This window comes from Falco biarmicus, chromosome 5 (genome assembly GCF_023638135.1).
Source record: "Falco biarmicus isolate bFalBia1 chromosome 5, bFalBia1.pri, whole genome shotgun sequence".
Taxonomy (NCBI): Eukaryota; Metazoa; Chordata; class Aves; order Falconiformes; family Falconidae; genus Falco; species Falco biarmicus.
In genome coordinates this window covers 52842631-52868626 of record NC_079292.1, presented here as the reverse complement: position 1 = coordinate 52868626, position 25996 = coordinate 52842631, and the positions used below count along the sequence as shown (strand labels likewise).

At 37.7% G+C, this 25996-nt stretch overlaps 1 protein-coding gene across 4 annotated transcripts in view; it reads left to right on the top strand.

Annotated features, from left to right (window-relative positions):
• The window catches only part of METTL25 (methyltransferase like 25), an 89702-nt gene extending 64204 nt beyond the window's left edge, over positions 1–25498 (top strand). For 3 of the 4 annotated variants that reach the window (XM_056338984.1, XM_056338985.1, XM_056338983.1), the window contains one exon: positions 265–534. In XM_056338984.1, coding sequence (XP_056194959.1) covers positions 265–363 — 99 coding nt within the window. In that variant the 3' untranslated portion in view covers positions 364–534. Of the gene's footprint in view, positions 1–264; positions 535–25035 lie in introns of those variants that run through there. The other variant, XM_056338986.1, reaches the window with a different exon arrangement.
• The last annotated feature ends 498 nt before the right edge of the window (positions 25499–25996 follow it).

Below are 25996 nucleotides of genomic sequence, written 5' to 3'. Positions count from 1 at the left end.
ATGAGTAGGACTTGAGGAAGGGGGTGGTAAGCTATCATTTGGTAATGCAAGAAATAATTTAATGACTTTAAAATATATCCTGGTTTGGGTGTCCTTTTTCTCACACAAACTTTCCGTTTTCTTGTTAGATAAGTGTTTTCCCTGCTTTGCATTAAGGGTAATCTTTTTTTTCAATTTTGTATTTCAAAATGTGGACCTATTACCATATCTTAGCTTTTAAGTCAAACACATTCTTACGTACTTCAATCATATATCATTTTACAGGACAACATTGCCTGGTCTGGACTTGTGAAGTTATTTGATCCTGTGAAATCCCCCAGATGCTATGCAGTTATTGCTCTGAAGAAACAGTCACGTTTTTAAGTGGAAGCAAATTGCAGATAGCTTGAAAACTCTGAACTGATACTGCTGTTTCCTCCTTTCATTCTGTTATTTTTAACTGATCCTCAAGTATACCGTTTGCTTTTCAGCTACAAAAGTAAAAAGTGCAGTGCCTCTTGGAATCATAAGAAATAAACACCTCCTTTAAAACTACCATTGCTTCCTTATGTCAGTTATTTTAAAATGTTGATCATCTGACTTTATTATAAAATTTATGACCCATATTATGTGATTATTATTTTTAAATAATCTTGATGATTCTTCTTTTTAAGACATTACACTATGTGTCAATACTCCTTCTCTTGGTATTTCTAATCACAAGCTCATACCTTCTCAGTTTTCACCAGTGCCTGGCATCAGCAGTCTCAGACTGGCCTTGCCTTTTTTTTTTTTTTTTTTTAATTCAGATGGTGCACAGTATAAACAGAAAAATAACCTGCACTGTAAACGAGAGCTTCATGGACTGAGTAGGATCTTTATACTTCTCTGTTCTCAGGTCATCAGGACCAGCTTATTTATAGAGCAATCTAGAAAAGCCTAGGCAGTGACTACCTGCAAAGAGCAGTTTTGTATTAACCCCTTCTTCCTTCAGGCATGTTCCTGGCATGCACTTGTTTGCCTTTCGCTCTGAAAGAAAAAAATGTGTGTGCTCTAATCTAGTGGGAGATTTCCCAGTGCTTGAGAATCAGCTGCCCTGCTGGGATTCACTCTGTAATCCTTGGGTTGTATCAGAAAGCTATTATCTGGCCCAAATGTGTTGGGTATAAATACTTTGGTACCCAAGTGAATTGAAACTTGCTAGGCAGTTTCTTGTTGGCTATACTGCATTCATGAGTGGGAAATTTATTTGTTGATGCATTTATCTCAGTGGGTTGCCTAATTAAACTTGCAGATTTTCCATCAATTAAAAAAGAGAAAAGTTTCTATTCTAAGTCCTAGTGCTTTTTATTAGAATTTTCCAGCATATATAAAACATAATTAACTACCAGTGCACAGAAAAAAGTACAACAAATAAATAATTCAACATTAAAGAAGAAAAAGGGAGAATACAACGTTGGTGGGGAGAAGATGAGAATAACAAAATATTTTTATATTAATTGTATAGTGACAGTAATAGTCATGGCAATAAGACTGAGTTTCAGATGTGAGTAGGAACAAATCTTACTCTGTTTCAGTCTGCAAAATATAATGAGAGCTTGTGAACATGGCCATTCAAGAAAAGAAAAGTAAAGTATTTTTCTAACAGGTCACATCACTCTTGATGTGTTCACTTGGAAGAAATACTTTTTTTGGTGCTGTAAGTTCACTGCTGTCTACTTCAGGACTCACAGTCCTTATTAGCTCCACGGATCCAGTATGAGCTTCTCACATTTGTTTGGTCCCAGTACATTCCAGTCCTTAGAGCTACTGAACACTTGCAGTACCCAAGGAAATTAATAAAAGTTGCAGGTGCTCACAGCATCTTTGCAGTAGAGCTAAGAAGAGAAAATGAGGCCGTCCATAACTTTTTGTTATACAGGGAATACTGCAGAAACTAACAAGCAGGTAAATTCTATTCCCAGGAGAGGAATCAAAAGAAATAAAATCACTTCCTAACCTCTAAGCATCTGGAAGAAAAAAAACCCAGTAATATCTGATACAAATAAAGAGGCAATCTAAAGTATCTGACGTTAAAAAGAAAAAAGATGAACAAAAATCTTACAAAAATTTGGGTTATCATATTATGTTCTTCTAAGACATGATAACTTATTATTAGTGAAGTTTTAGAGTGTTGTCATTCCAATCTTATGCGCTGTTGGAAAAATTTACTTGGGGATGAAATGGGCTTTTTTGTGTTATGAATTGATTCTTCTTTTTCAGATCAAATACTAAAAACTGGGCATATATGATGTACAAACAAAGAAAGCACAGTTTCTCACCATGAGCAAGTGCTTAAAAGTACCCTGTTCTGGTCCCAAAATACCAGTTTCAGCAAGCCCCACCTGGTTTAATTTGAACACAGTTGAAATGTCATAGGTTAATCAGACTAGTGCTGATTTTATGTGGTATTTCAATGTGTGAAATGCTATCTGAATTCAAAGTTAAATTCTTATTACTATCTAATGAGGTCGTTTGCAACAGTTTAGAATAACAAGCATATTTCTAGGATTAGCCCAAGTGCTTTTCCACCGATTCAAAAATGTCTGAATAGATTTGCATGTCCCCCCAGCAACTTCTCAGGCTCTTTCAGTACTTTTCACGTACTTTGTAGTCTTTGCAGGCAAAGACAGAGGCGATGTGCCTCTTGGAATAATAACTATCAAGAGGTTTATATGACGAGTTTGCATTCAGCAAAGTCAGTTTCTGTCTGCTCTCAAAGCTGTTTCGATGCTTTTGATGCCTGAATACCTGTGAGCTATTGTTTATATAATGGAAAAATCGGTAACTAATCAAGATTAATAAAATAATTTTTCTTCATGGTTATTGCCAGAAGTTCTTCCATAATGTAAACCATATCCTAAATATAATGAAGACTTCTGATAGAAAAGAATCTCCACTTTCTTTCAGTGTAACAGAAAGCTATCTTTCTTGTTACGCTCCCTAAGGAATAGTGGATATATCTGCTTTCCCTCAGGTGTTTGTCTGATTCTGTTCATGGAACACCTATGCATTCTGTAGCAGATTTGGAGTGGTTTGTTTATTTTTCTTGGGGCTGAAACCTGTTCTTCAACAGAGGAACAAGAGTATATGCAGGATATGTGCACAGCCTGAGTATCCAGGAGTACGTTGTAGCTCTAAGATCTCCAAGCCTGCTTTTGTGACAATAAACTTTAATTATGCAGTTCTAATTCATTCCTTAGAACATCACACCACAAAAGAAAAATTGCACTGTTTTAGTTTCTGGAATTTAAAGTTTTTTTCTGATAAAATATTAAGTATTTTTTGATACAAATTACCTTCTTCATTGACATTATTCTTTAATTTGCTGTTAAAATAACAACTGTCTGCTTCGAGTTAAAATGCTTTTGCTATGTCATGATGGACTTAAAAATCTTGAGACTCAAAATCTGTACGTCCTATGATGGTGTAAAAGCTACACAGGTAAATCATGCCAATTACCCTGAGAGGTTGTTCTCTGGACATTGACAACTCGCCTGGACATGACTCTGTGTGACCTGCTGTAGGTGAACCTGCTTTAGCAGGGGGTTGGACTAGATGATCTCCAGAGGTCCCTTCCAACCCCGACCATTCTGTGATTCTGTGATTCTGTAAAATGTATTTGGCTTGGTGGCAGCTATATGTTTTTTTATGATTGGAGTGTTCTTTCCTATCAGTACTTATTGGTTCAGATCTGCTTTTTTCCTAAAAACCATCCTAAGTATGTCATTCCCACATAGTGGATGAGGGAGAGGCTGAGGATGTTGTCTACCCGGACCTTAGTAAAGCCTTTGGCACCATCTCTCACAGCATTCTTCTGGAGAAACTGGCTGCTCGTGGCTTGGAGGGTTGTACTCTGAGTTAAAAGCTGCCTGGATGGCTCAGCTCAAAGAGTGGTAGTAAATGGGGTTACATCCAGCTGGTGGCTGGTCACAGGTGGTGTTCCCCAGGGCTCAGTCTTGGGGCCAGTTCTGTTTAACAGCTTTATCAATGACCTGGACAAAGGAATCCTATCCACCCTCATTAAGTTTGCAGATGACACCAGGTTGGGTGGGAGTGTTGATCTGCTTGAGGGTAGGAAGGCTCTGCAAAGGGGTCTGGGCAGGCTGGATCAGCAAGCCTAGGCCAACAGTAAGAGGTTCAATGAGGAAAAGTGCCGGGTCCTTCCTGCACTTGTGTCACCAACCCCACACAGCACTACAGACCTGGGGCAGAGTGGCTGTAAAGCTGCCTTGGGGAAAGGACCTGGGGGTGCTGGCTGACAGCTGGGTGAACGTGAGCCAGCAGTGTGCCCAGGTGGCCAAGAAGGCCAACAGCATCCTGGCTTGTATCCAAAACAGTGTGGCCAGCAGGACAAGGGCAGTGATTGTCCCCTGTACTTGGCACTGGTGAGGCCCCACCTTGAATACTGTGTTCAGTTTTGGGGCCCCTCGCTGCAAGAAAGGTCCTGAGGTGCTGGAGCGTGTCCAGAGAAGGGCAATGGAGCTGGTGAAGGGTCTGGAGCACAAATCTGATGAGAAACATCTGAGGGAACTGGGGTTGTTTAGCTTGGAGAGCAGGAGGCTCAGGGGGGACCTTATCACTCTCTACAACTGTCTGAAAGGAGGTTGTAGGCAGGTGGGGGTTGGTCTGTTCTCCCAAGTAACAAGAGACAGGACAAGACGAAATGGCCTCAAGTTACACCAGGGGAGGTTTAAATTGAATATTAGGAAAAATTTCTTCACTGAAAGGGTTGTCAAGCATTGGAACAGGCTGCCCAGAGATGTGCTGGAATTACCAACCCTGGAGGTGTTGAAAAAATGCATAGATGTCATGCTTAGGGACATGGTTTAGTGATGGACTTGGCAGTCCTGGGTTAACAGTTGGACTCAATGATCTTAAGGGTCTTTTCCAACCTAAATGATTCTGTGATTCTATTGCCAGAGATCACTGATACAAAGGACAAGTGGTAAAACAGGACCAGCACCAAGAAAGTCTTCCCTGCTTGTGTGCAAAATAGCCAACTTAGCATGGTGTTTCAGACTTTTCTCTGGGAAGTAGCTGAATACCCAATTTTTGTTAGCTTCTTTAAATCTCTTTATCCTGTGTGTCTTATAAGTCTTTCTGATGTATGTCCTTCTTGCTGATATATATCCTAGTGCTGTGAAAGGAGAGAAACCCATGCTAGGCTGTGAGCCATGAAGAATTTTCATTGTCTGTAATCAAATAAGAACTGAAGTATAGTTGCTCAAATAGACATTTAAATTGGCCACCTAACCCTTAGAACTGCAATTTTAGCTTCCTTAGTTTCTGAGATCCATTCAAATTTTGTATCTTCCAAAATTCCCATACTTCCTGCCAGATGGGAACATGGCCTAATTCTCTGAGATCTAGCTGCAATTCCCTCACCGTCTGAAATAACCAATTTAGTTTAGTGGTTCTATAGTCTGTATCTCCAGGCAACTGCTGAATAAATTTGTTTCCCTGAATTTGCTTATCCCTGGTTGTTATCTTTGTCAACATTGTATTCAGCATACTGTAAGAAAAGGAGTAAAATCCTTCTGAGACTTGGGATGCCTCGGAGAAGTTGCACCACTGTTATGCTTCTTATTGCTTTCTTCCTTAAAGCCTTGAAATTAATTCCTGATGGTCAGACAGATTAATAAGCACCAGACAGCCTGAGAGTCATAGGCTCTCTCTCTTCAGATGCAAGGACATCTCCAGGAGCCTTTTTTGATTCAAGAGCTCTGAGGCATTTTCTTCACAGAAATTTCAGCGCACATTATCATTAGACTAAAAAGTCCAAGGAAACCCACCAACTGCCTCAAACTGTTAGAACATGCTGCTGCACACCAGTGTTCCTGGTATATACCTGCATCTTCCTCAAAGCTGTCTGTAATGTCTGTGTCAAACTGGAGAAGAATAGACACTTGTCTCACCATCCCAGTGATGCTGTTCATGAAATCTGCAAGAGAATGACACTACTCTCTGCTTTGTGTATAAAGGCAACAGAACTCTTAGAATGGGTATGTATTTCCAACATCCAAAGATTTCTTTAGATGTCATTATTGAAATCCATTTAACAGACTTCTTCAGTCAGTTCAGTCTGTTAGTTACTTCAGTCAGCACTGACTTGTTAATAGGTCTACAAAATTTAGTAGTTTTAGTTCCACATGGTTTTAGTTCCACGAGTGGACCTTTCTCATAATACAGTTTTGTTATTCATCAAAAAAGGTCATGACTTCAACTAATTGCTACAGGTCATGACTTCAACTAATTGCTATGAGTGGGAGCTTCTTCTAGATGTATTTATTTATTGATTTTACAGTAATTCTAAGTTGTTTTATCCAAGTGGAATCCTACTACATACTATCATTTCCTCAGAAGTGTGGATTCGGAGGAAATCAGAAAATGGTTTCTATATTACTAATGAAATTTAGAAGAAATTGAAATTGTACTGCATAAGTGTGCACTTGGGTAGTAAAGCACAGCGTATGTACAGGCTACATCATAAGGCACCCTGTTAAACTCAAATACAAAGCACACAGGCAAGATTATATGGGCAAAATATCTCAAAGATTTGCAGTTACTGTAAAGTATATTATTATTCTTTATAAACTGTAGGAAAAAATGTAATTACTCAATGAAAATACAGGAAAACATGAACTTTCAGCAAGCAAACAGGAGATTCAGATTTTAAACTTGCTTAACAATCTAGGAATTAGCTAAAAAAAAATGTAGGGCAACATCTGATACTCTGTTCACCCCAGGAAATCAAGCTGTAGCTGTTGTATAATCCATAGTTTTGGTCTATGGTGCTTGGGGTTTTTTGTTTGTTTGTTTTGTTTAGGGGGGGGTGGTGGTGCTTGTTTTTTTTTTAATAATACATTATCAATAAAATATCTCTTTTCAGTCTTTCACAATTGCAGTCATAGTGGCTATGTTCAGTAAGAAAGGAGTTCCCATTTCCTCTTGTATGTAACACATGCTAACAAGGTACAGTTTTTTAATATCTTTGTTTAAAATTAACAAAGACTGTCCAAAAGCAAAATATCACTTTTAAATTTAACTATAGTTTATCTCTGGATTAAAAAATTCTGCATGTGAAACCTGTGCAAGCTTTTAACTTTTCATTACGAAATTTTCAGGTTTATGTAATCTCTTTCTCCTTGCAGCTGGACCAATATGAATTTATTCATGTAGATGAAGATGTTGTCAGGGCAGCTAGTATTGGGTTTCACATGGAATTTATCAAGAAAATCAAGATGCAGATGCAGTAAATCTACTGAGCCAACAAATCAGATTGCTAGACTGAAGCTCAGATTGCTTTAACACACCAACTGTCAACTCTTTCATGAATCACTGATGAAAAGAGCAAAGCTGTCAGCTTACTGAATAACTCTGTAGTGTCTGGCACCAAAAGAGAAAATTCTAAATAAGAAGGAGCAGTGATCACCTCTCCTGATTATGTAAACCTTCAGAAACAATAATTAAAATGTACAGTTGTAAATCTGTGTTGTTTATTACACCTCCTATTATTAGAGTAATGAATAAAGACTGACAGCAGAAGTAGCCATGCTGTTTCTCAACTATAAATCCTAAACTCACTTGTTAGTCTTAGAAAGGCTGAAGTCATCAAGAGGACACACAGATGTTAAAAAGTGTAGAATGAGCTGTACATTACTTGGATAAATGTGCTGTTTGCTAACCTTTTTATACTCTAAGGCATGGGTATCAATTCAAAGAACACAACTCACAAAATACTCAATGGACAGCATATAAACCAAGTTTTATCAATTGTAAGGTCTTCATTATTTATTGGTAGGTTATTATTAGCTAACAAGAGTTATAAGGGTGATTTCAGCAAAATTGTTGCTCTGCTGTTTATGATTAAGAATTTTTTTAAAAAGCAAATAAAAAAATTTGAAACCCTTACTTTCCCAGAAATTTTAGTTTTAATTTGGGAACAGGAATAATGGTATAGAGTCATGCGATAAAAATGCATATAATTAAGATTACTCCTAGTCATATTCTTCTTTTAAGTAAAACAAAGTCTGCCCAACAAGGGCTTTAGAGAAGTGCTCATTTACTTTTTTTAAAAGTCACACTTCTTTCTAAAATCACAGTTCTGTAGTGATGCTGAACTTTTTTTTTTTTTTAATAAGATTAGATTGAGTTTATTTACAAAAGGAAGGTATTCAAACAAAACACATTGAGAAGTGCTACTTTGTTTCTGAGAAGTGCTACTTTGTTTCTGTGCTTATCCACAGTGCTGCAGATTTGAGAGAAAATGTAATAAGCGTTAAGAGGTGATTTTTTTGATAACTATTCCATTTGCACTAGTTAATCACTTGAATCAAGTTTAATGCCATCCATCTAAACATGAGTTATTGAAATAATGACTTATGGAGAAAATTTAATTTCCTAAATCAGACATTTAAATAGCATTGAAATCGAAATAATCACTTTTCAAAAGATATGCACATCCTTTGAATAATTGTAATTTGTCTATATAGAAAAGGACAAATCCAAGCATTCAGTTTATACAAAAAGTCAATAGATAAAACATTAACAGATATTAATACGAAACAATGTTACATACAGTTATGTAGTGAAGATCTGGGTCGTCTTCATCTGAGTCACTGGCAGCTTTCCATTGATTTCCATGGGAGCAGGCTTGGATACAAAAGCATGAAGACAAACAGTGTGGATGATCAAATATCTTTTGTACAAAGACAGTTCCAAATTTACATTTGTGAAGGCAAAGAGTCCTTTATCTATACATATTGAACAGTATAGAAATGATTGTGAACACTGTTTCATCTCTTCCTGACAGTAAGAGAAGGTTCAAATGGCTTTTTGTGTTGGTTTTTTTTAATTATTATTTTTTATTTCAGTTAACATTATTTTAATGCATTAAAACTCTCAGGATTTTCTTTTCTCCGCTCACTGGTCCTTTAACAATGAGAGCACTGATTACAGTAATACAGAGTTAAATGGCACTTACTGTTCCTAAGAAGAACTCAAGTGTCACTGAAGCCAATGGTAAAGTTCCCGTGAACTCTATTATAACTGTTTATATGAATAAGGAAAGCAAGATTTAACCTTAATTCTTCAAAAAGCAACATTTGTTACAATACTCTAACAGAATATCTTCATAGCAAGATTTCACTATAAAACTGTATTTCTCTTCTTTCCCTTCCTCTGTGCAGAAATTTTATAGAACACTGTAAAACAAAGAACTGAATTTATATAAATGGTATGTTTCCCTAATTAGCCACCTGAGTCAGCACTTTGCAGGCAGTGCATCCCTTATCATGAACTATGTGTTAATGGTAATTAATAACTTAGTTATTACTTAGTTATGTCAGTGAGAATCATATTTTTTTAAATTTTGCTGTTTGTTATGATTTAGCATTTAGCTTTAAGATGACATTAATTAATTGTCTAATGTGTCACAATTATTCATTCACTTCTTGTTTATTATTGAAATATTGCAGTTTCATATGTTGCTAATTTATTTTTCCTTGGCAGACTGTACCTAAGTTTCTGGAAAGGCAAATCTAGGAACATTCGTGTTTTTATGCATTAGTGTTTTACAGTTTTATTGAATGAAATAGGAGTGTTGTGGTATGGTAAATAATGTAGTGTTTCTCCATTAAAACAGCTGCCAAAACAAATCTGAATACATGCAAGAGAAGATTACAGTTTACAGTAAGCACTTAGTTTCTTTACCAGTTTTTCATCAGAAGTTAATGGCAACTTAATTCACTGCTTTTTAGTCAGTTAAGATTTGAGACCAGCTTTACATTCTGATTCTCCAGTTCAGGAAAGGAAAGACAGATCTGCTTTTCACCATGTAAAACCAATGTTATTACATTATGTCCTAGAGGCCACATCAGCCTGTTAGTGTGGTATTACCCCAAATTAATTCTATGCTTTGCAACATCGCCAGTTGACTGTGGTGAAGTGATGCCCTGATATGGCTGTACTTCTGCATAGTTCAGGGGAGGAGCAGGTGTATCCTCTGAGGATCAAGTCAGAGTTTGAGACAGGAGTGTGGTCTAGAGGAATATATAAGGGAGAACGTTATTATTTCTGTTCTGCCCCCCACTGCTTTTGCTACGCCTTCAAGCACTTTGGGTTAAGAGTTTTCTCTTACCATCTAAGGGTAGCAATGAACAGCTTGCACGACGCTTGTAGCTGATGAGCAGGTCAAGCACGGCTCCTGTAGAGCTGTTTCATGAAATTAGTGCCAGGGACATGCTGCCACCAAATACTGGCTAATTCCAGTTGTGGAAGTCAGCCTGGTTTGTACCTGACATATTCAGTCATTGCAGTGAGTAGCCTTATTAATGCAGTGGAGTGCTTAGTCAATTAGGGAACTATTCTCTTCTACAGTGAACTTCTCCAGGCTACACCTGTCCTCAGATCATGCCAAGGATGTTTTTGGTTTTGTGTGTATCAGCTCCAGGAAAGTGTTGGCATGCAGTTGTTAAGATCCTGAAGACTGAGGCCCTCACATACTCACCTGCTAATATTTTTTTCTGTATTTTCTTTTTATGCATGCAAGGGATTGGGTCCAGCTGGTGAAAGAATAGTTAAACACTGTAGACAGAAACACAATTACAGCATAATCAAAAAATCTGGTGATGTAAAGGCTCCTTGTCTTACTCAAATACCTTCAATTAGAACACTTTCCAGATCAGAGTATCAGATCTATTTTCTATCACTAGAAGTAAAACAAAGTGTTATATCAGAAAACAATCCTGTTCTTGGAATAAGTGGGTGGAATTCAGACTGAATATACATGTTTCAGTGTATCCATCTAAAAATAAGGGTCTGAGAAATCTTAATTCCAGTTTTCATTTTGGAAATGACTTCTCATTTATTCTCCTCTTCTTGCTTCCTTCATATTTATTCTACTTTGTTCTTGTGCCTTCATGAAAGACTGGGGAAGGATGTGAGCACTACTGTGTATCAGCAGTGACAGCCAGAGCTCAGTATGCAAAATACAGTGATGTTTTCTGGAAAGGAACATGTATCATGTATTATCAAAACTATGTGACCTCTTCTAGGAGTGAAATCAGAATACTGTCTAAAATCTGCTAAGTTTTCACTGCAAAGAACGGATGATTTTCATTTTCCCTAATTGTCTTTTTCCTTCCCAAGAATATTGTTGCAGGACTTACTTTCTCTTCGAGGAGAAGTGACACAGTGCTTTACAACATGGTGGGGTGTACTATTCCAGGTTGTTCTGAACGTTTTTTTTATTGAACTAGAGTGCTTCCCTTGAGCAGGTATTCACAGGCTTGCCATTGAACATTGCAATGCATATTTTCATTCCCAGGTTGCCTAGAGGACATTATTAAAATGAACAACAACAACAAAAAAAACCCCACCAACCCAATTTTTGTTCAGACAGGTGAGGATTATTATGTGTGATAAATCATAAACATCCCCCTTTGTTGGCAGAAAAGCACCTTGAATGTACACTACCTACATTATCACTACATTTGCATTCTGACAGTCCTCTTCAAAATGAAATGTTCTTTAAAGTGCTTTTCAAAAATTGACCTTCAGTCTTGAAACATCTCCTCAGGGAAACTATCCTTTTGTGTCAGAAATGTAATTTTTATCTTTAATATTTAAATTCTATGGACTTTTTCACCTGTTCTTGCTGGTTTGTTTTCTTCAGTTGTGTAATAATGGAGTGTTAAAGAGAAGTACCATTTTACCATTGAAGTAAAAGTTTGCAACATATATTTTCAAGTAATCTAAATAAGTTTTCATATAAAGAAGAAAACCGGACTGTGTTTTGTAGATGATGAGAATGTCTGTGCCTATTACAAACAGTTTTAGACTTACAAAGTTCCAATGACAACATGCAGTCACTTCCTTCAGTCTGAATGGCTTATGAAAACAAAACAGTGACGTACTAAGCAACATGTACTCCAGTGGTCTGCACTCCCCAAAACAAGGCAAATTGTTCTAGACAGGTATTTTTATCTAAGACACAACTCATCAATGAAAACCTGAAATCCCTAATGTTTGTTATGAAAGTTAGCTACAGCCCTATTAATATTTTAAAGTTCTCTTTCATTCTTTTTGTGTATAATCAATGTATCTTCTGTTGAAAGTGATCTTAGAAGTGTTTACATTCAGTTCCCGAAAAAATCTGTATTTGTCTGTGGTCTTAAAATGCCAGGGTTTTTTACCTCTGCAATTTGTTGCTAAGAAAATGCCCCAAAATGCACACAGGTAATAAATTACTTCCCATAACAAAACAAGCATGCTTCAGTAAACACTACCAAAAGAATACTACAAAGCATTTCCATTTTCTGGACTGAATGTAATCTTTCTTTGTAAAAAGAGTATTTTTCATTGAGTGTGTATGTGCTACACAGAAGAACAGAAAGATGTGACATTAATTGATTCTTTTTGATTGAGACTTTTTACTTAGTGAATACTTATGTGAATTCTGCTCCTGAGTGTAAAATACATGAACTATCTATATGTAATTTAAACCTAAAAATCAACCTGCAAGATACCTGCTTGATTCTGTCTCATTACTTGCTGCTGAATTCCCCTAGACATGACTCGTACTTGCAGATCATATTTATCTCTCATATTTGTTGCCTTGAAATATACATTAATATCTTCAGGGAATAACTGTTGGCCTGCAGATGGTTCACAAATGGTAGAATTATTATTTACATCTTTCATTGCTTTGTTTTCTGACTGGGTAATTTCTGCAGCAAAGCAAGATCTGTTTCTACAGACATTGGTTCATCTGCTTAGGCTCACTACTCTAGTCCTGTTTAGGTCATGAGGCACTTCATTGTAGTAAAAATAGGTGGGGAATATCTTAGAGGATCATGAGCTAAAACAGCAAGAATGGTAAATTGAAGGAGGGGATTAATGATGGAATATAAATTATGAATGATATTTCTGGCACCTATTAGGGCATCTGATCAAAATTAGCACTTGTAATTACTTATTTAATGAAGATCTTCTATGAAAGTATTTATGGAACATATACAGAAAATAGGCACAAACAAAGCCAAATAAATATGTTTTAAAAATCAAATGGATAGTTAAAGTAAACATTTCTGAAACATATTTATCCCAGACTTCTCTGCAAGATAAATTTGGTATGCATGATATACACATTTAATATTTATATTCATATAATGATCAAATTAGTATGCCATGAACCAAGTCTAGGAAGGAAATTCAGAGATTTGATGCCAGAAAGAACACTGCACGATATGCAGACTGAACATTCAAAGCAAGCGCATGAAAAATAGCCAAATATATAGTGAATCGGACATACCACAGGATGTTTTGGAAACACAGCAACGGCAACAATGGAAACTTTTTAAACTTTGTTAAACCAGAACAGAAAACAAAAGCAAGACCAATTTAATTAATTAATGAAAAAAAGATGTTGACCATTTGGAACACAGCAAATGTAAACCAAAATAATTGAGCGGAACGGAAAGGAGATTTGTTTCCAGTTAGTGTATCTATTTTTACACATTGTATGCTCAACACACACAAAGTTTTATAAATAATTATCTCTAATAGGAAAATTCTAAGCCAGCTCAGTGGGCGTTAACGATACAAGGCAACATGTTTGACTCAGATCTGCTTGAATATAACTGTGCATTTTAGGGACATGGTTTAGCGGTGGACTTGGCAGTGTTAGGTTTGCGGTTGGGCTCAATGAACTTAAAGGTTTTTTCCAACCTAAATGATTCTCTGATTCTCTGATTCTATTTGATTTACAAAATTTATTGTGCTTGTACTGTCATGGTGTATAAACATATACCTTGCGGTGTGGTGATTTGAATAGCACAAAGTAATGAATTTCTGTCATTGATTCTACTGTGTCTAGATGTATATTTCACAGTTTTTACAAATATGTCAGGATTTGATGAAATTTGCAGTTTAGGCAAAGCCATAGTAATGTTTCCATTAAGTTTTCCCATGTTTCTCTATTTTAATCTTCAATTTCATTTTTTCATTTCTGGAAAAGAAAGTCACCTTGTCTTTTTGTATTTTCTTTAGTAAACATTCCCACTGCTCTCTATTGAATATGAGATGAGGTAATACTGCCATGCAAGGAATATCTTCTCAATTTCAATCCATTATATCAATCATTAATATGAATCTAAAAGTCATTACATAGTAACCCCAAGAGCTGTTTTGTTCCCATTTCCCATTCCCTTATGCAAGCCTATTTTAATACTGGAATGTTCAGAGAAGGAGCAGTATTGAAAATTCTTGTTGGGTTTTCTTAGACTGTATTTTCTGTCTGCTGTTTTTCCTTATAACTCCTGTGACAAATCCAGGGCTAGTGTCTGAACACACTTTTTTCTACTTATTGGGCATGAGAAAGTTGCCCTCCTGCACTAACAGTGTGGAACATCTACAGAGGAATTGTTCCTACTTACATCTGAGCAAAGGTTGCTTTATCCTGTCCTCTCTTTCTATCAGGCATTCAGAAGTCAGCATTGTTTATTTTAATGTACCTTCTGCTCTCTTGATGGCATGGTTCACCTCAGTGACTGCTTAAGTAGGGTAATACTTTTTAAAAAAGTAGAAGATATTTTCTAATTGCTTGACTCCAAGTACTGGTGTTTCAAGGAAACCTTCCAAACGTGATTTCATAATGCTGTATCTTAATGCAGAAAACACTGACAGAGGAAGAAAAGGTTGGAGTTTGTAAGGTCTATGGCTCTATCTTCTCCTAAACAACTTCCGTGCACCAGGAAAGTCGCCTCACCTTTATTTTCCTGATGGATGAAGTGTTGCATGTTAGCAACTTGTAGACAAAAATGTTTGTGGTAATTGTCTTATAACCACTTCCACCAAGGATACATGAAGGATGCAAGTTAGTTTCAAAGTTTTGACTAGTTACAAAGATTTTTGTAATTTTTGAGGAAATAGAGAGAAGTGGTTGAATTCCTTAGCTGAGGTTCTTCCTGAAGTTAGATAACTACTGAAAGGAGATTTTCTGAACCTTATGAAAGATGTTAATTTAATGTAGTTTTGTGTGCATGTTCTTCTTCAAGAATTTCTTAGTTTTCTTGAAATATTTTCAGATTTCCCCTTGTTAGGATAATAATTGATCACCAGCCAAATAATTAGCATTCCTACCTGTATTCCTACCAGTCTAGGATTTTTTGTGCAGCCAAAGGAAAAAGTTAATTGATGAGGACATAGTTCTTCTCAGTGTGACCTATAAATAAAATCTCCTTTAGTCAGTGGAAAATATAAGGAATTTTCCTGATCTTAATTCCTTTTATATGGCATGTAGCAAGAACACCAGTACATTTTCTATTACAAATATCAGCCTTCTAGTCTAGTTCTCATACTTTTTTCCCAGGAAGTTAAATTAAGAATATATATATATATATATTTAATACAAATGCTTCTTTTATTGTAGTAATAAGCATAAAAATCTAGAAAATCAACCCATTGGCACAATATCTTTTTCACCATATAAAACAAATTCTGAATGTCAGAGTATCAAGCCTTCAAGGCATCAACTTTTAAAGTCACCACCACACATTAACTAAGGAATGTTACACTTATCTTAGAAGTAAAATCCTTACATATGCCAAGAAAAGAAGTTTAGATTCTGTCTGCTAGGTTTCCCTTCTTTCAGACTTCACATTTGTGCCTATGTATGTGTATTATTATGTATTTTTAAAGTCCTACCTGGACCTTAAAAGTATTACTGAAAAGGAAAACTATGAATTCAAAGTGTTGAACTAGAGGTTGCTCTTGGTCCACTGGAATTTGTTCAACTATGGTCTCATGTTCCACGGAGCCCTCTGTTAACCCCATGACTTACTCCAGTTCAAAGCACTGTCTAAACTGTTGCTTCTCAAAAATGGAAGTGCTTGACAGAGGCTTATTGTACAAGCTCAGTATGGATTGTTTTCCCCTCAAGAAAACTTAGCTTATGTTATACCACAGTAATTGCAGAATGATGACAACATCACCTTGCCAGGTTTCTGGCAATTTTCCAGTCTTCTAAGCTTGCAGACCTTGGAAATCCATTTAGCTCCCCACAGAATATAAATTTTAGCATTTGCACATGGATTTAGTTCACAACTGAAAGTTTCCTGTTGAAAATCCACAAATTCTCTCCACCAAATCCAGGCAGAATACTTGTGAAGGTTCAGAGAAAATCTGAAGAGCTTTCCTCTGAGAGTGAGGGAGATGTTACAGGACCATCTAACAAGGGATGTAAATAATTGTTTTTATAGTGATGTGTGCAGTAGATCATTGATCATCATATGTATTCAGATTTTTTCTATCCTAACCCCTAGGCCTCCCATGTCTGTATTTACAATCTGGCTCCAAAGGCACAGGGTTCCACACTTCCCATCCCATATTTTATAAGTTTGTCTTCCAGCCATGTCCACACTAACTCACAGCATACAGCCTTTCAACAAATATAGTAATGAGCATGAAGTTGGTGGGAAGATGAGCATTAATATAGGATGAGTGTGCACTTCAGCTTATCCCAGTTCAGCATTGTTTCTGCATCCTGCTTGCCACTTTATATCCACTCATGAGACTACCACCCCTTCATCCTTAGTCCCTGAACTGAATTCATTGCCTATGCATCCAAGGGAACTCAGGCTTCACTGCATTAGGATGCTTTTATGCAAACATGATGGCACAGAAGGTGATAAGTTGGCACAGAGCCAATACAACTCTTGGAAATCTTGATAATCAGTCTAATAGGTGACCTTCATCCACTAGAAACAAATAAGCTAAATGATGACCTTGAGAGCCTTTCCAGACCCATGTTTTTATGCCTGTATCCCAGTGTATCACCTTCCAAAAGTTTTACTTTCCTTGTCAAAGCTGGAAATGGCAATTTCCACAATGTCAGGTTTCAAATCTTACTAATTGTTTAGTCAACCACTGAGAATGTTTGCAAATTATGAAATAAGGTTACTACTAGAATTCATAGTCACATAAAGAATATGTTCATAGGTGTTTCTTCCCAGTTTCTGACCCTAAACATATTCAAATACATCTCCACACCTATTTTGTAAATGAGAGAATGAAGACAAATAAACTGTGTTCTGCAGAAGAGACAAAGTGGAAAGAGAGGCTCTCCTCTTGCATGTCAGCTTGCTCACTTTGAGAACAATTGTGTTCACCTTTTCATGACAGGATTTCTGAGGTAAAATATTCTTTTTTTAATATGCAACCTTCTCCCCATCTACAGCAGTGAATTCATGGATTAAAACTACAATGTTAGTTAAAGGCATACCTCACAGGACAGAGTAAATCAGTAATATACAAAGACCATTTTAATTATTTGGGTTTGAAAGTCAATTTAAATATATACTGATATTAATTAAATGTATATTTAAATTGGCATTGAGACCAAAAGCTATTGCAATATGCAGTTCTGGACTCTGAAACATGCAGGCAGGGAAAAAATTGACAGACTAATGTCAAATAGTAGAAAGTGCAAACATTTTTAAAAGGGTTAAAATTAGTATCAAGAAGTCCTGTATCATTATGTATGGACAAAACTCTACTATTACACATCTTCATCTTTGACCATGGTTCCTTTGTGTAACTCACCTAAGCTATTGGGGAGTAGCACACTTCAGATGCCCTTGCAAAAGCCACAGGGAGTGCATTGTGTTCTGCTGCGGCTCACATTACACCGTGCTGTTAGCTTACAACTCAGGTGCTGAGGTCATGCTCTGACTACACTTTAAAGTCAGGTTTAACCCTACAGTGCAAGATCAAAAATCCCGCAGTGTAAAGACAGCATTAACACCATGTTGCATGCTCTTAATTTTATGAAATAGTGTTTGCATGACCACACCTGATCTGGACCAAAAATTTATTATTACTGGGTGATCTGGAAATGCATCAATCAAGTGTTAATGACTGGGATATTCCTAAACCAGACATTTGTCAAGCACTTTGATATTTACAATACCCCTAATCAATGCAGGATGCTGGGAGGGAAGCAAACTAAAAAAAAAATATGCTTAATAATAAACAAAATGATTTAAAAATGCCTGGAATCCTAGAGAGAAGTGGAGTACTTTGAGCAAAACTCGATTGTCTTCATAAACACCAGGACAGAGAATGCAGGCTCTGAAGCTCTCACAGAAATGGAGGAATACTCTATTTCATGTTATATTAAATGAGAGAGAGGTGTTCTTAACCACAGAATAAAAAGAGAAGGTACAAAACTTTCTGACTTACAGAGGGTTGAAACACCTGAAATCTTGGAGGCTAAGTTTCTGAATAGCAAATGATGTTTGAAATCTAAATTAGAAGACAGTAATTAATAGGAGATCCATTTTCAACTCTATAAAAATGTACTTAGATTGTTACTTCGAAGAAGTGAAGACAATTTTGACATGGAAGATGCAAAAGAAGATGAATTACTGCAATAAGGAAATAAGGAAAGCATGTGGAGATGAAAATCAGCGTACACGAAACGGTTCCATGCATTGTAATAAACAACGCAATGCCTGGCCTTCAGAAGAAAATGCAAAAACTGTAAGTAATTACATCACTTTCTAAGAGTTTACTGGTGCCAGGAGAGTCTGAAGAGAGAATGAAGAAACAGGAATTTTTGGACACTATTGCAACATAAGATGAATTAACAACCATCCAAAAGCAAATGAAACATTTATTCATTTTCAGTTGGACGCAGGTGCACAAGCCTGTGTGCTGCCAGAAACCATGATATTATCACTGAAAGGAAAGCCACAGTTAGTGGAAGATAAATATTAGATTCAGGGTTTTACAGGAGTGATCTTTCCCCTATTAAGAAAGGAAAAAAACCTAAGTATGTAGGTAAAAATAACTTGGAAACTTCACAATTTCTGGGGGAGGGAATATTTTTTTCCTTTTTTTAAGTCATCTTCTTGAGAAGATGCACTGTTTAGCAAAACAAAATACTCAGGAAGAGTTTAAGGATGCTTTCCAGGAGATAACATATTTCTGAAAGGTATACAGATGTAAGGACTGACAGAACTGACAGTTCACACCTCCAGCAAAATTCTGCTTACTATTAGGGATCCACACAAGACATCTTAGCTGGCAGAAATAAACATGTGAGCAAGACCAGAAGCTTCGTATTATTCCAGACAGTACCAAAGATACTGATCTAAACCCTCCCAATTTAAATTGAGTATAAGGAACAGAAGCCAGGAACGAAAGCAGTGAAGCACACGGGCAGCCCCTTGCAAGGCCTTGTGAGGCACCATGGTCTCCTGTAGCTCCCAGAGTCCTGCAGGGATGGAAGGAGGAGGCTGTTCCTGCTCAGCCACCCGGAGCCAGCAGCTGAGGGTGCAGCTGTGCCACACCACTCGAAGGCCAAGCAAAAATCTGATCCTTTCAGCAGCAGCGATTAAAAGCACGGTGTTTGAGGTGGCTGTCTAAGAGTAATGAGTTAAGAAAAACTGTTGAAGTCCCCAGCCTAAGATGCTGTGAGACTCGGGGCAAAAACCTTTGGATTTCCCATAGATGATTAAGAGAAGGTCATTTGTTTATATGTATGAGAGATAAACTTACAACAGACAACAGCTGTTGTAATGGGACGCATCCACCTGATACCTCAAACTATGACTGTTTATTGTTCATTCTACTGAAAAGGGAGAGCTCAGACCTGGGGGGAAGGTGGTTTGCCAGGCCTGTAGCCAGGAAGCAAAAGAGATGGCCTTATGCATCCTTTCCTATTTGGAATGGTCCACAGCCCTGCCTCAGAGTCCTGAGAGCACCAGGGTCCTCAGGGTCCTGACCCCCTCCCCAACACTGCCCCCCCCCCCGCCCATGGCCCAGGACCCCATGGCAGCCCCCCGGGGCCATCAGCCCCTGCCCCAGCGATGCCCCAGCAGGGCCGGTCTCCAGCTCCCACAGCCCGGCCCGGCCATGGGCCCACTGAGCCAGGGCCACCCGTGGGCCCCTGTCCCGACCAGAGCCTGATGCCTGGGGCTGGGGCTGTTCCTGGCTGTGGCAGAAGGATGGGGCCTGGTGCCAGGCCCTGCCCTGCAGCCCCCAGGAGTCCCAGGCCCCACTGCACCCTCACACCCTGAGCAGCATCTGAAACCAGGACAGCTGACGCAGACACTGCTCCTGGGCTGCTTCATTAAGAGTTTAGCTTGAACCTATGTCCTCTTATTGCTGCCTATGAATACAAACATGGCCTCAGGCCTAGTTGCACTCTGCTGGTAGCTTACAGATAGATTCGACAATAATTTTAAATTTTCTACTGCATTAACATGATTTTCAGTTATTGAATTTCAGTTTACGTTCAGCTGGGGAAGAGGTGAGGTTTTGAAACTTCAAGAAGTCCTTTTATAACCTGAGCCATAACCTCTGGGCATGGGGACTTGGTTCATGGCTTGTTGCTTGGCTCAAAGTTGGGCAGGGGTGAAAGAGCTCACTGCCAGACTTGTCCACTGCAAAATCAGGAAAAAAGTTGCTCAATAATGGTTCTCTGTGAGAAACTGAGCTGCATTAGCTAGTAGCAGAGCAGGTGGAGTTCCCTTTCCCCAGAGGCAATCCTTTGGTGTCACATCTAAGTTTTAGGGACTGAAATTTTTGGCTTGTGAGCAAATTTAGGAGGTCTGGGTGCCCTGAGAAAGTTAAGGGATGCCAGGATCATACACCCATATCACAGTGAACCATCTACAGCTCGCCAGTGTGAAAACCGTGCAGGCAGGGTTTACTTTCCTTACTTTCTTATTCTTTATCCATACTTACCCCTTATTCATTCTGGAGTTCCCAAAATAGGTCTGCAGTTTTTCTTGCAGAAAATTAGCAAGTACTACTGCCATCTTTTAAAATTCAAGTAGCAGATGATACAGTCGCATAATAATTTAGGCTGGAAGGGACCTCTGGAGGTCAGCCCCCAAAGCTCCAAAGTTAGACAAAAGATGAAGAAGACGCAGCAGTCTCCATTTATAAAGTGAGTGAGTAGCCAGAATGCTTAAGTCCCACAGGGGGTTCTGGGAATTCAGTCTAGCCTTCCTCATATCTGCGAGGCTGCAGCAACCACCAAACAGTGGCAAAAGAAGAGGAGAGGGAGACAATCAAACACTTCTTTCTCCTGGCCGTATTCTGAAGAAGTTTCCTGCTTCGTCTGTGTGCTGTGTGGAATGCAGGCATTTCTTATGTGCTCTGAGAATGCCTCCCAGACCAGTGCCAGAGCCTAGGGCAGAGGGTCTGAAGCCCATCCCTCTAATCCTAATTTAGATCTAGCACCAGGCACAGACAGTGCTGCCAAACCCTGCCAACAGGAGATACATATGCACATGCCAAGAATAAGAGCTACAGTTATTGATGTAAGTCTGTGTTGAAAACAAGAGTGCCTATGGAGCTTAAGCAAGTGCAAGGTCTGTTAGCAGCTGTGCAGAGATTTACAGGATTATATTTTTGTATATTGGCACTTATGTATGTCCTAAATTTCACTTAAAATTGTGACCTTTTTTGGTGCCTGCGGTGCTGCATTGTTACTAAATTTAAGAGCAGAGCCCTGTGTTTGTGCAGGTTTGTCTCTGCAGGTCATTAGCAACACTCGAATGCTGCACTTGCCCTTCCAATTTCTGTTTTCAAAACATAATTTACAGAATATCTTTCTGATTTGAAATTGAAACGTTGAATCCCTTCTGTGAATTACTACAAATAAAGACTTCAGGTTTTCTTATAATTGTCAAATTGCTTGAGGATGAAGTTCTCAATTTCTCCTAATTATTTTATCATTACAAAAGAATATGTCAGTCTTTATTGGAAAACCACTAGTTAAAATATTTTAAATTGCTTCTGCAAAGGAATTGTGTATTGCTTTCTATACCTCTAGCACCTGATTTGTGTGCCCAGAACACATGCTTCATTAGCCCTTTCACAAGCTAAGTGTCTGCTGTTCCAAATGTAATGCAAATCTCTTTTTAATGGTCACATTGACTAGATAGGAAATACTTTTGTTGGAGCTATGACTTGTAGTTAATTAAGCCAATTAGCATGTGATATAAGCACTTCTGGAAAGATAAAGCCCAAGAATAGCTCTCAAGAGATGGTGGAAGACTTTCATGCAGATAGAAATGCTAGAGAAAGAAGGGGAATGAAGCAAAAGGAAGTTTAAAAATAATGTCTAAATGTATTCCCTACATTTTCTAGTTTACAGCAGTCTTAGCTGCACTTCTGTAACAAAAGTGTTGGGGGGGGGGGGGGGAGAATCTACTTACTATGTCTTTGTGTAATGAGGTACAAGAGGACTTTTTCCTCAGCAGAGAAGACAGTGATAACATTTCTGCTGAGATCCTGCTTTATCATGAAATTATCTGTTTAGCAATTTCACTTTTGACTTCCTTCCAAGAGAATATTTCTGACTGCTTAACACTAGAAGGGAAAGCAACTCATTCCTTGCAGGCTGGGTCTCACAGTCTCACTGTGAGGGTAAGAACTGTCCTTTCAGAAAAGTAAAAACCAAAGAGATTTAAAATGAATATATATCACATCCCTTCTAGCAATGTTTCTCAAAGAAATGGAAAACACTGAGACATAGCTTAACCATGTGCTACCCTAGAAATGTGCAGTGTACATGAAGTGTCAGGAAGAGGTTGTTTCAGTCTTTCAGAAATTCTACTAAATTGGCTCAATGCATGGTTTAAAACATGCTGACCAAGAGGTGCAAGATATGAAACATTTGTTTCAGTGTGCATGATATTTGGCTTTTATTGCTAGGCGTTTCTCAATGCTTTTGAGAAACCTGTCATTGCTCAATGTAAAATAACAAAACTTTTACAGTCCATCCTAATACATTTTGAACTTTGTTTTTTGCCACTTGCTGCTTCTGTCATATTCTGAAACGAAATATTATTCTCAAACAAAAAAAAATCATGCTTTGAGATAAAGTAGAACTTGTTTAGGATGCTAAATTGTTTAATTGCTATTAATAGTCTAATTTTTTTTTCCTTCTTATTAAATTAACAAGAGGAAAGCTGTCAGATCACATGCGAAGATTTTGAACAAAGGAAATGAGATTTTATGTCTACATTGCACTCTTACGCTTTACATGGGAAATACGTTAACTTCTGTTGCAAGCTTCAGGCTAGAAAATTGCTGCCTATCCAGTATTCCCCCCATGCAGTTTTGTTGCATCCTTGCTCTTTTTGCATATTTGTACCCTCTCTCCCTCCCAACCTGAATATACACATTACAGTTTAGCTTAATTAATCACGAGTTTGCAATTAGCTTTATGACTCCCTGAATGCTGTAGGATTTCATACAAATACAAATGCTTGATTGTGTGACACACCTTTTGCAAGAGGAAACCTTGGATAATTCTAGTTCCTCAGCCTTCATCTCAAAAAGAAATAGACTCTGTTGTGGTTCTTGGACGTATGTAAAAGATGCCTTGCAAAGAGATTTTTTGGTTCATTTATTGCACCATACTCCACAGTTACTTCTCTATTTCTTTATATAAGGCTGACAGAATGGCCATAATATTTTGATCCATAGTCTTATAGTACCCAGTAGCAATGGCTAAAAGAGTTGCTGTTCTCACTCTTGACTTGGAATTAGGAAAGAGTATTTCTATTTCTCTAACAGTAAATAAAGACTTTATTTTTTTTAGGAATATGTCCTAATCAAAGGGGTTATCAAAGTGAAGATGCAAGGTAGTCTTGCGTATTCTTGAAAAGACTCATAAGTTTTGAACCCCTGAAACTCGTTATATGTTTATTATACAACAGTTAATTTTCTTTCCTCATAGAATATCCTTCCTTTTATCACTTCGTTCTGCAAAGAGCTAAATACTCTTGACTTATACTGACTTGAATGAAAATGGAAGTGACTCACTGCATTACAGAATTGTGACCAATATTTGGTAATTCACAGTTGGTCTCCCAAACCTTGCCTATGCACACAGTTAAATTGGATTTAACTTTAACACAAGTTAAATTCAGTAGCTGACAAGGTTCCATCCATCAGTCTGATTTATTGATATTCTAATGTACTTTCTACCACCAAGTCATCTACTAGATAAAGTCTTTTCATTTTTAGAAAGATTTTACAAAATACTGAGCTGAACCTCTCTTCACTCAAGGATCACACAGTGTAAATGAATTTGGAGATTCTTCTCATGTTGCAGTGTTGGTTACAAACCAGCATACTAAGAAATATTGTGCTTGTAACTGTTCTATTACCTATTGACAATGCTACTACACAGGCAAAGATGTTTGAGAATACTGATGCGCTGCATGAAATGACATTAAGGGAAAAAGTAGCTTTATTTTACTATCAGTTTCAATTAGAAACAGACCTACATCATTAAGGAGAAAGACAGTCTTGAAGAAAATATTTCAACCTGCTGAGTGGGAAATTAAAATCAGCACAATGTAAACATCACCAGCAAAATAGATCACAATATTCAAAACTATTAACTTTTTATATTAACACTATTGCATATCTGCAATTGAATTTTTGCAACAATCTATGCCAACTATTCCCATAGTGCAGCAGCTGCACATCTGGATGAGATATGCTGTAGGATTTGTGTTGGGCAGGAGTGGAGAGTAGATGTGGGCCATCCCTATGGAATCGGTGCTGCTGGTTTCCTCCCAGCCCCTCTCTGGCTCTGCACTGCTGCAAAAGGCTGAACAAGAAGGGTCTCATGCAGGTGACGAAGATTATCAGCTAGACAGAAGAGGTTTAAGGATTATGTCGGTGACAACATGTATTTGCCCATGGGAACTGGGTGCTCTGACAGGTCAGCACACCCTGCACCTGCTGTTTTGGAGAGTTTGCAAACTAAATTGGATGGCTCTACTGCACAGCAGACCTTATATAAAGAGTTGTGTGCCACTAAATTGTTGGCTCTCTTTCCCTATTGACTGGCTTTAGAGACTAAAGGTTGAATTAAACAAATGTTTTATTCTACTGTGGCTTACACCACTATGATATCTTTACTTCCAGATGTCTGTGTTTTCTAAAGCTTTTTATTTGTCATTAATCTTTCTTTTACAGACTTTCCAGAAGAAGAGGTCTGAGTCAATCTGAAATGTGGACACAGTGGGATAACTGGAGCCATTTGACTGTTCATAGCATGTAGTTATACCTAGCAAGGAATCTGTATTTTGTATGTAGCAACACTTAAGGACCAGAAAAAGATGTAATGTTCCACTCGAGCCTACCTTATCTATGCAGAGGCTGAGATGGACTGTTTTCATGCTGACTGAGAAATCTGAATGTGACAGTTTCTCAGATTAAGATTTAGGAATATGACAGATGACATTTTTAATGGCATTTTTCAGCACACTGGCAACAGCCCTCATCCCAGAAGAGGAATGCTTCAGATACCAATTAAAGATTAATGCTCAATAAAAATTCTCTTTCCAAGGAAATTGGATAGACCATTGGATATGCTGTCTGCAGAAACACGTAATAGACCACAGTAACACAAGGCACAGTTTGGTTTTAAAAAATAAAAAAACAATACAGGAAGGCTGCTTTTTATCTCGTGGACATACATATGCTGTAAAACTTCAAATTGCTCATGGAAGCCTTTTGGCGTATCACAGACTATATTTCATTCTACACAGGCAAGTGATAAAAAGTGTTTCACTATTCTGTAATACTGTGCCTTCTGCCATCAGTGTTTTATTACCGTACATTTCAGTTTCCATGAATCCTGAATTTCTGAGTTCTCTCTCACTTCTGAGTCAGGAAAGGTTGCCAGCTGAGTGACTGACCTTTAATTACGGACTCACTTCACGTTAGCAACTGAACTGCTAAAAGTCAATAGACAAATTAGAGCTTCTTTTGAACTGCTGGGTGACCTACATGTAAAGAATTCCATAAAGGCTAGGAACCTGAGACATGCAGCTTATTCAGGACCAGTTTAACTTCCAGTTATGAAACTTGGGTGTTGCATGAATATGCAATTGTTTGCTTTCTATTATAGCCCAGAAAAGAAAAATTGGGAGGT